The 11,438-nt window shown below is 36.4% G+C and overlaps 1 protein-coding gene across 1 annotated transcript; it reads right to left on the bottom strand.

Annotated features, from left to right (window-relative positions):
- On the bottom strand, positions 1-9,721 carry ptgs1 (prostaglandin-endoperoxide synthase 1). The gene is made up of 11 exons (XM_006803828.3): positions 9,620-9,721; positions 9,453-9,539; positions 7,053-7,169; positions 6,271-6,411; positions 5,861-6,004; positions 5,608-5,789; positions 5,415-5,498; positions 3,379-3,625; positions 2,070-2,356; positions 1,576-1,723; positions 1-559 (listed from the first exon to the last, which is right to left on the bottom strand). The coding sequence occupies exons 1-11, from the start codon at positions 9,624-9,626 to the stop codon at positions 210-212; spliced, it is 1,794 nt and encodes a 597-aa protein (XP_006803891.1). The 5' UTR covers positions 9,627-9,721; the 3' UTR covers positions 1-209.
- Between the last annotated feature and the right edge of the window lie 1,717 nt (positions 9,722-11,438).

Below are 11,438 nucleotides of genomic sequence, written 5' to 3'. Positions count from 1 at the left end.
AAATCAAGGTTTAGAGGAACTGTGGTGCTGAGTATCAAGTAATATATGGGTTACCAGATCCGATTCGATGGTTTGTCATCTTTATTTCTATGAGGTAGACCTCCCTAAATTTTTGGCACATCATTCACACTTACTGAGTATTAAAATCATCCTTTCTCAGTAAAAGCCAAAAAACTCTGCCTGAGTAGGATAATAATTCAGATCGGAATTCAAAGTTCAGTGGACGGTTTCCTCGGTTTTGCCTCGTCCTCATTGCGCGGCACATGGAAGTCCACATATGGACACCATTTGCTGTTGAGACACACCAGTTTTTTCAGAGTGGCCATCTTGACGATATTAAAGCCGGTTTCTCCTCCAAAGGTGCTGGGCTTCCAGTATTCAGGCGAGCAGATTGGGTTTCCAAGCAGGCCTTTCAGTGAAAAGGGAGCACCCATCTCCACCATGCTCTCTCCAAAAATGGCATTAGGACGGATTTTCTCTAGCATTATGCCTGGGTAAAACTCCAGGGCGTCTATGTCACCATAGAGCTCTTCTAAACCTCGGGCGATTTCAGTGTTGTCTGTTTGGAAAAGAAAAATGGCTGGAAATTACTGCAGAGGTTTCATTTAATTCTTGTGTTGCTATAAATGTAAAATAAAAAGAGTGATTTTCTGTTGCTGAACCAATTTTATGTACACTTACCATAGTCTTAATGCCAACAGTTAGAAACTAGTCAAACACTGATTTCATTAACTACTGGTGCGTTCATTTAATTGTATATAAACATTCATACTGCACGAAACCCTCAAAATCCACTGATTCTCCAGCAACTCCTCAAATTACTCAACATACGCTAAATGGTTGTACTGTAAAATTTCAGGCACACATTTAAGTCACCATCTGGATAAATTATAATAATAATTTTTTAATTAAATAATTTTTTCATCCAGCACTATCAGCTGAATATTTCTGCTGCTTTGGTTTATAATTGATATTTTTCTTGTCAAAAAGTGTATCCTGCCTCTCACTCAGCTGGGACTACTGCAAAAAGTTTTATTAAAGAAGTTTCAAAAGTGAGTATTTGCTTATATAACACTTTTCTACTCTATTTGAGCACTATATCCTTTTATAAGTACTTTCTTCTAAAGTGTTTTCTATCTAACACCCACATTTACACTTCAGTGAATGCAGGTTTCTTTCCCAAGGACACTTTGGCATGCAAAGTGGAGACTGGAGCAGCCAGGGATCAAACAACCAACCTTCTAATTATTAGATGAGCTGCTCTACCTCCTGAGGTACAGCCACCCCAACTACTAAGTATCACAATAGAATCAAATTATCATTCTATATGGGACGTGTGAATTTGCTGATCATATGTTCAACACAGGGAAAATAAATATATCTAGTAATGCTGTGTGAAAATGCAGACAGTGCCTTGAAAAGCACAGTCAAAAACACTAAGCCCAGTGCTGTTTACACACATGTGCTATGCTGCTGTGCGGTTGAGGAAAATGCATGCATACATTGCATTTTGTGTCACATATGTGTAATGAGTAACAAAGGGGGCATGCATGTGTTCATATTTCTTTAACTTACCAGTTAATTCACCAAAGGATGTGTAAGGCTTCAGGTTAAACCTCTTCCTATATTCATTGAAAGGCTGCACACGTGTAGCTCTGGATTCTCTGATGACCATTTCTGCAACCTTAAGCACCACTTGATGAGAGTTGTGACCTCCTCCTACCTAAAAGTGTGAATATAAGCCACAAAAATGTTTTTTCATGAGCAGTGAGTGACAAACTCTGCTGTTCCATGACAGCTTGCAACACGTTCTCAGCCTTACAACACACAGAAGTACTATACCACTTTGCATTAATCTAATGCTGCTAAAAGACATAACTTGATAGCATTATCACTAATCTCAATTTAGGAAGTAATTGTGAGTTATGAAATGTAGACATGTAAAACGATAAAGTGTACGAGGCTCATGGTGCTGCTTTCTGTTAACTGATTGACAGCATTGCCGTTATGCAATGATAAAAGTATACATGTCCCTGTTTCCTGTTTTCTGACTTCTATAATTCTGTTACCTGTCCTGCAATCTGTCGAGAGAATGCATCCACCAGCCTTTCCACCCCGTAATGCATCAGGAGGGAGGTGTTGTATAAAAACTGAGAGTATGGTATTTCTTCTCCCTCTATGACAATGCTGTCGGGCATCAGAGGGTGCCAGTGGTAGAGGTGGCAGAACTCCAGGGCGATTCGATTGCTGTACTGGAAACGCGTATTGAAGAGCAGCTCTGGGTCAAACTTCAAGTCCAGCATGTAGCCACTCAGGTGCTGCACATACTCTTCTATTATAATGTTGATGATCTCACCTGTGGAAGAAATACAAAAATTAGCTTAGATTCGTGGAAAAATAATATTATTTATCTTCATGTTTAGTAATTAACGAAACACTGAAACAGTGAACAGTGTCAAATTCATAAGTGGTTTGTTGGTGAATAAATGGCGTCTTCTGTGGTTTGAACAACAAAACAGCGATCGGCAGACACATCAAACAAAGCCAGAAAAAGAACAGCAACCGTGCACATGTAGTGATCGTGGCATCACCTTCTCAAAGCAGAGCACAAACCTTTAAATTTACAACCTCAAACTTCAAATCTCACAGCTCTAAGGCTGAAGCACTGCCATAAACAGGACACAGCAAATGACTTTAATAAACATTAAAATAACTCTTAAACCTGCCTTTTGTTGTATACTGAGAGGATATGGACATTTTTCTGATTTATGCCTCAGAATTGAATCAGAAAACACCCAAGCTCATATGTGGCCTTTTATCTTAATACATGTGTATCATATGAAAAATGTACTGGCCAAGAGCCTGAAATATGTTTTGTGCTGAGTAACTGTTTTGGTGTGTGGCCCTTTCACTCAAGTAAAATCATAATCCTGCTCAAGTAATAAAATTGATGACACAATAATATTTATATACATAAATTAAGGTATAAATTAGGTTTGACTTAACATTTTGACTTAACGTAGACAAGTGATAATTACTTTGCATAGTCCCTAAAATGACAAGCTAAAATATAACCTTTCATTCAAGTGCTTCATCCAGCCTGTACAGAATTGCATACTATTCAACTGATGCTATGAATGTCTGCAGAAAACTTCATATCAGTCTGTTTTACCAGCGGCAGTTCACCACTAGTCACAAACTGTAGCCAATTAACCGCTGTAGCCAAAATTGAAACAAAAAAACAAAAGATATCAACTCACAGACAAGTAGCTGATAAAGATGTACAAAAAGTGAAAAGACTAGAGTTTTGAATTTACTGTGTTTCACTTACTTTGTGTGTTTCAATCATTTTCTGATTAAATATTTACTTTTACTCACCAATAATGATGAGTCTGGCTGTCTGGAAAAGCTGCTCATCATCCCAGGTGGGATGCTCTGCCTTTAGGATGTCACAGACTCTGTTATGTTCCCGCAGCCATATGGTGGCATACATGGTTAGACCCGGCAGGATGCCAAATACCTCCTGACCGATGGCCAGACGCCTGTCTGCTGGGATGTTTTCAGGATACACCATGTGCACTGGGACCTCAGACACTGTAGGAGGGTACACCTCACCATTTACCAGCTGTGGAAGAAGAGTTAATTTCAGTGATTTCTTTACTATGTTTACCGACTATATTAAAGAAATTAACATAAACTAGTGGAATTAATGTAAAATAAAATTAAAAAACAAAAACAAAAATTTGATGGACTATATTTGTAAAGCAACAACATCAAGCTGTTAGATTAAGATGGGTAAAATAAAGAGGCTTCTTAAACTGTTCTGAAGACATGCTGATAAGGTAGCAGTGAAAAAATAGTCACCGATTGAAGTTTTGTTTTAACCACTTACCACAGGCATCTAGAAAATCCAACACGATGTTCTCACAAGTTAACATGCTAAAGGAAGTGCAAGCAATCTATATCTGACTCAGTGAACATATACAACACAGAGCTCTGGAGTTTTCTTAAAGATGAGGAGGTAAATTTGAATGTAGTATGATACCCGTATTAGGTACAAACCTTACAAGATATTGCTTAAACTTACAGGTATTACTTTTTTAAACTTTTTACTTGAAAAATAAATATGACTGACTGGAGTTAATAAGTTCAGCATTTGGAAGAAATTTTTTGCTTGTCTGGTACATTAGATCAGTTTAACTTCCAAGACTGTCGGTGGTCATGGTTCTCACAGTGACAGTGTAAATCTCATCTTTGATGTTATGCTAACCACCTAAATTCAAAAGTGTAAGACTCAAAACCCACTGTCTAATTTTCTAACATATAAGGCTGACAGATTTTCACCTTAAAAAGGACGAGACTCAGAAATCTAAAAAAATGTCTGAAAGACCTAAAGACATAAAAAGATATAGCTTGACATGTTAGACAGCTCTCAGCTAATTTAGGTTAGGCCAACATTTCGGTTATATTGCCATCTGTTGCTGTGGCATGGTCTTAATAGCACTTATAATTTTTCTGCTTTTTCATGTGGGTGAAGAAATTTTCTTTAAAAAAAATACACGTGCATGTGTGGACAAAGCTTAATTTTCTGGTGAGGACACCAAGTGAGCATTATATTCCTCATGCTTTCTGAAGGTCATTATCCTTAACAATCTGAGGAAACTGGGCAAGTGGAACACAGAAGAAGTGTCATGCTCAAAAAACAAAAGTCATGTCCTTTAAAAACTAGGGGAAAAAAAGAAAGGAAAAAAAATCCAACAAAGACCTAATACAGGACTATCCACTGTTTGCTGAAGCCTCATCGGAACTAGTCTCAGTGTGTGGCTGTCAATAAGCCATTCTTAAAGGGAGGAAGGGCTGATCTATGCCAAACTGCCAAAGAACTGGATGGAATATCTGTGGCGACAGGTTGTATGGATCAGTTACTGCTAATTAGAAGTTTTTGGTTCAAACCTTCGCCAATATGTATGGAGGAGGTCAGATGAGAGATACAACAAGTATCTACACCCCTCTGTAAAGCATGGTGGATGCTCTTTCATGGTCTGGGGCTCAACCAGTGGTTTTGGAGATTTCATGAAAATTGATGAAACTATGAACACAGAGATGTTCCATAATATGGAAACAATGGTATTCCTGTTCAAGTATTATTGGAAGTTGATTAAAAAACTAAGCTAAATAGAAAACTTGAATGAAAACAAAAACCTATTTTTTTCTAAATGAAATTAAGTATTTAACTGTGAGTATATAACTATGAATGTATATGGCAGTGTTTACAGGTTTGCAGATAGGTATATGCGTTTAGCTAGTCATACTAATTATGTATGCAAGAAAGCTCAAGCACTTTCTTTTTTCTCTCTAACTTTTTATAATAAGGTTCTCCCTTTAGTGTTTATATGCAGCTATGTCAGACACACCTGATACTTCAGCTTTCCATCTTTATGAAGTCGAAGTTGATGTTGTCTCACAAGATCTTCTCCATAGATGTTGCTTGCGTCTACCTGTGTGGTAAAAAAAAAAAAAAAAAAAAAAAGGAAAAAAGGCTTACATTTGGTGTAATGAAATGATGTACAACACACATCTTTGTTATGCAGAATGTCAGAAACTCACACCATGCCCCAAACCCTTGGTGAAGCCCCCCTGAACTTTATGGTCTGTCTTGAAGAACTGGTGCGTGAAGTGTTGAGCCATAAAAGCAAACATCAAATTGGTTCCCTGAGGATCTGGCCTAAACTTCTGTCTCTTGAAAAACGTCTCAACTAAGACTTTGGCATCAGGAAGAACAGGTTTACCTGCAGAGAAAGAAACTCTTGAAGCTTTCCACAGAAACACAGTTATGTCTCTTTAGCTGTGTAGGTCTCACCTTTAGCACCCATGGGCAAAGGACAGTCTTCAGGTATAGGAGGAAGGATCCGGGTGTAGTAGGAGATATTAGAGTAGGACTCCCAGTTAATGTATCCATATTTGGTATTGTAGGTGGGAGGGCTTGGAATAAGGTCACTCCTGACTTTAGGAATAAATGTCAAAGTCATAGGTAAAATATCTTTACTAGATACATAAATTTAGCTTTATGAACTCTTATATCTTGCGGGCTCTGTTATTTGCAGCTGTTTATCTGGAAATAGGAAATTGTCAAATCCCTATAACGTGAATTTTAAATGAGTTTTATGTGTCATGAGATTTTCTGGGACCTTCTCATTGGTAAATGAATTATCTAAACATTTTATAGTCTGCTGACTGAGTAACTCATTTAAGAACGTTTATTTCACCTACCTGTTAACACTAATCTCATGAAGGTGTCTCGTAGGAAAGAGTTGTTTATCAGGCTCCAAAACCACGGGAAGTGAGTAAGGATGAAGTGAGTCACAGAAGGACTGGGCTTCAGCATGAGTCGAATTCTGGTCCAAAACTCCGCTACACATAAAAAAGTAAAAATTAAAAAAAAAAAATCAAGAAAAAACTGTTTTTCATCCTTTAAATGCCAATTGTAAGCCATTTATACATACATCACTAATGCCTGTATTAATGGGAAACAAATAAATGTATATGTATAACTGAACATAACGGTTTTGTTTTCTTTATTCATCACATGTAGCAGGTTTAGCCAAAAATTTATCTCTAAAACAACTTTCATAAAATCTAAGCATTGGGGTTGATATTTTGAAAATTGTGCTAAAACCTAGTATGAAATAACTTAATTAGGTAATATTGAATTGATGTTTCCGAATGTGACACATGCATGCCAACTAAAAACTGATAAATATCAGTAAGAATCGCTTAGCAAACAGGTTTTGCATTTTGTTTTTTTCAGTGACTCTGACCTCCTCCCTTCATACAAAACCTAAATCTACTCATCTCAACCATAAACAAATATTGAGAGGATGGTTTCTAAATGCAAAACATCAGCTCTTTTATCTAGTTACTCATGAGTGCTTCCTTTTGACTTATCTATCATAGCTGTGCACAGATAGGATTATGCAAACAAAACTAAGATAAAGGGTTAGCTTGGTGTTCCAGATCAACTTGCTCAGTTTGTAAAAAAATGTTGTACTCACGAATAGTGCAGTTGTCTCCATAAAAGCCAGTGCGAGTGCAGTCACATTTGAAACCGTCTGTACCAAATCGCACACACACTCCTGCATGTTGACAAGGGTAGTAGCAACAGGGATTCACTGCAAACAAGAAAAAAAAATCAATGAATAACTGTTGAAATAAAAAAAAAAAGCTAAGCTAAATGATTCATGGTGTAAGAGTGTGAGGGATACTTGGCTTATTAACACGAGGATATCTATATGAAGCAACGGTTGACATTCAAACAACTAAATGCATATACAGTGTTGTGAAAAATAAAGTTTTTGCATGACTCTATACAGACGGGGAAAATTAAATGCATCCTTATTGCTTAGACAGGAATTAAGAGGGTAAGTAACAGTAAGGTGCTACTAATTACTGTAATTACTTCACTGTAGAGTAAAAATACCACTGAAACTTACAAATAAACCAGCAATTAATATCAGGGTTGGTGCGTCTCTGATCTTAGTAGTGAGCAGTTTTGTACATGTACTGTAGGTATGTCTGTAGAAGACATGGAGTTACAATATTTGGATGTTTTTTTATTACACTAAACAAAAGTCTTTAAATTACGGTTAATTAATTCTGAGAAACGGAACTAGACTTGAGCTTTATCTGCACCTACATTCAAATAGCTACAGAAAACCCACTGAATATGATTTTAAAAGCCCATTTTAATTAGGCACAGACAGTGTGAAAGTGCAGGATGAACTCAAATACAGCTGCATTTGGGCTTGTTAATGTATGCATGTCTCACTAAGCTTTTCACAGTCCTTAAGCTAAACATTTGCTGAACTCACTTCCCCAAAAATGTAACCAGAGGCATATAGCAAAAGAACCAAAAACAAAACATTAGTGAATTGGGGTGTCCTAGACTCTGTGCACTTTGTGAAACTACAATGGATTAATAAAGGACAGAGTTTGCATTTAGCTTTTAACATAGAAAACAGTCCATGTATGAACTGTGAAACTAAAATTTGACTTAATGGTTTCTAAGCATATAATGTCTACAAATAAACCCAGCAACCTCACTGTGACTTTAACGCTTGCTGTAATATCGCTTCCTCCCCCCCTTCCTGCTTGCAGAAGTTCAATGAGATAATGTGACACTGAAGCATTTTTTTCCTCATTAGTTGGAAATGAGTGGATAGTTAAGCATGTCTACCCTTGAATGAACAACAGGCGTATCAGTGAGAATTTGTCAAAAAAAAAAAGTGTGAGGTGGCTCTACACTATTTTTAACTATAAAGTTATTAAAATACTTTAACAATTTACAAAAATACTGCACAGGAAGTATAAAGCATTACTCCCGCACAAGTTTGGCAGCACAAAGAACTTCCCCTTAGATCACAAGGAGGTTGTACCATGTAAATTCTAATGCTATAAGTTGTAAAAATCTACACAGTGGCAACAACATTAAATGTGCACACAATGATAGCGAAATGCGTTTTGTTAGTGCCATCGCTCTAAATGTCACCCTTTTCCCCAGTGTACTGGAGGAAAAAGCAAGCTCTTCCCACAATCAATAAATTCATGTCAGAATAGTCAGTAATTTGCCCTGTGTACGTCTGTAAAGAAAATGACCTTGTCTGAAACCAACAGGGGTCAACATTTGTGAGCTTGGGAAAAAGCCTTCTTTTCATCTCTCTGATCCATAGTTGACCTAATTCATGATGGGTTATTAAATAATTCATTTTTTCTTATGCATGGAAGCACATTCAAGATAAGAACCTTTGGAGATTCCCTGTTTACTGTCGCTGACTATAGTAACTATGTTGCAAGAAGTTTAAATCTGTATGCCTTTGTTGACTTCCTTCCCAAATACAAATACAAATGAATGAAAAAGGAAACAGATAATTTGCTAACCATCACGTGTGGGTAATGACTGTTACTATGCAACTGTGCTCTGCAGCACATCAATTAAAAGTCATGATAGAAGAATGGATGTTACTCAGAAATGCTGAGATACTTTCATAAATATTGTTTAGTAAGAAAACCACTGACAGAGAGAACACAATACAGGCAGCTTGAGATGTTTGTGAACAGCTGAAGTTTTGTGAAGTGTTACTTTCTGGCAGGAATACCAGGAATATCAGTGCACTTTCCACTGTTAACTTTCCAGAGCCCTGCAGTGGAATAAATGGGAAAGCTAATTTTGGGGCCCCCAGGCCACAGCTTTGACTCTTTATGTGCTAAATGTTTAATCAGCAAATATTAGGGTTGGTTTGGTGGTTGCTAATATGTTTAATTAACCTTCATGTAGAAAATAAACAGACTAACACAACAAGACACGATATGGCAGAAATGATTGTTTACTGAAAATCAAAAGGTCATCAGGATAATCAATCATCATGTCCCATGTTGTAATTAAAGAAACTGCTTACCAACACTTGAGTCACCAGCACATGATGAACTCTCCAGCAGCAGCAACAGCAGCAGGGTGATGAACACCCAGATGAAGATGCTAAATGCTACAGAAGATAATAATAATAATGACACTGAGTTGATGTTTTAAAAACGAGCATCAAGTTTAGATCATTTTAGAACTCACCTTTCATGCTGAGCTAAATAAGAGTCTAAATGTTCTGTCACAGTGTTATTCTGCTCTTTCTAATATGTTTGAGAAACAGAGATAGGCGTGACACCATTCTGATGCAGTCTCACTAGCTTTATAATTAACTATCGGGAAATGGGCGGCAACAAAGCATCCTCCACTTCCTCTATTTAGTTCCACTGGCTTCAAAGCTTTCTGATTGGACAGTCTTACGCATACTGGCAGAAATTCAAACTTCAAAAACTGAAATGGACCCTTTATATATATACATATGTGTGTATATATACACACACGTATATATATATATATATATATATATATATATATATATATATATATATATATACCGTTCAGATCAGTGCCGTGAAACCAAACCGCTTTTGAGAAAGTTTCAAGGTGTTATATCTCCACCTGCTGGTAAATTGTATTTAGCATCGCATTGTGTGAACGGTTAAATTAATACAGGGGACATTAGCTCTGTAAAATCAACGCATACTGTGTATACAACCTTAACACCCCATTACGTTTCATTTCAGTGACAATTATAATGCAAAACTGTAGTCGAGCCACCATTGTTTTTTTTAATTAGCATACACAATTATTTGCACTTCCTGTTGTATGTATTTTCTGTAGTCTAATTGCACCTATCAAAACATAAATAGCCTGCTAGAATTTCACAGCAACATAGTTTGTTTTGTTTTGTTTGTTTTTTCTAAAAACTTGAATTTGGGTCCATAGTTACTTTGTTAGCTGAAGCAACCCTAATGCTAACCCAGGATGTTTCACTCACTGAAGTATCACTAGGAAACAGTGGAGTCACAGGGGGGTGTAGTTTGTTCAGAAAGTGGCGCGTGTGCTTCATAAAACTCATAATGAAACTGTGGCGCACGTCTTCTGAAACTGCACCCACACAACAATCTTTTAGAAAGATAAGACAAACATTTTCATAACAAAGTTAGAACCATATCTTTACTGGATAAATTTGTATTATTTGGTTTATTTGGTGCATTATTTGGTATTATTTGCTCTTAAGGAGCTTAAAAGCAATGATACACTGTATTTATTTTATTTTATATTAATTATGGTAAACATCAACATCCATTCAGGCAAGTTTTTAACCAAAAAACAAATACATTAATACAGTACAGGCCCAAACATAAATAAAGTAGTTTAGTCAGGCAAAAAGTTGATTCTTCAGTTGTTTTCACTTGTATTACCAGTAAAGACTTTAAGACTGCCTAATCATCACACATAAAAATAAAATACCAGAATATGGGCTTCTCCTAAACTTATTATTAGCCCTTGTGTTTGTAGATAAAGTTTGTGTTTCTTTTTAATTATTGTGAATACTTTAGTTGTCCAAGAAGTAAGAAATGATTATAAGGATCTACTATTGGATAAACATATGTATTGACAATACAAAATATAACTGCCTTAAGTAGGCACATGAGTACAAGTAGTCTGCATATAATTAAAGGAAAGACTTCACTGACTTTACTGAATTCTATAAAGATTAATATTAAATGTTTTGTCATTTTATAATCAAAAACTTATTTTTAAAGTCAGAGAAAATTAAATCACACTTATAAAACAAATGTGCCAAAAATCACAGTCCTGGTAATTTTTATTTGGATGAAGGTCAAAACCTTTTGGGTTCTGCCAAATTTTTTCATGTGCATGAAACAAAAGTCTGTGATCTTAGAAAGTAAGAGCTGTGTTTATTTTTTTGTAAGGCTGAGGTCACCAGTCTTACCATAAAGACAGGAACACTGTCACTGGTGTAGCCAGGTTTGAATCACTGGGGAAAAGGAAGGAA

Source organism: Neolamprologus brichardi, chromosome 12 (assembly GCF_056152115.1).
Source record: "Neolamprologus brichardi isolate AB-2024 chromosome 12, ASM5615211v1, whole genome shotgun sequence".
NCBI classification, from domain to species: domain Eukaryota; kingdom Metazoa; phylum Chordata; class Actinopteri; order Cichliformes; family Cichlidae; genus Neolamprologus; species Neolamprologus brichardi.
This window is presented reverse-complemented; position numbering and strand designations above follow the sequence as displayed.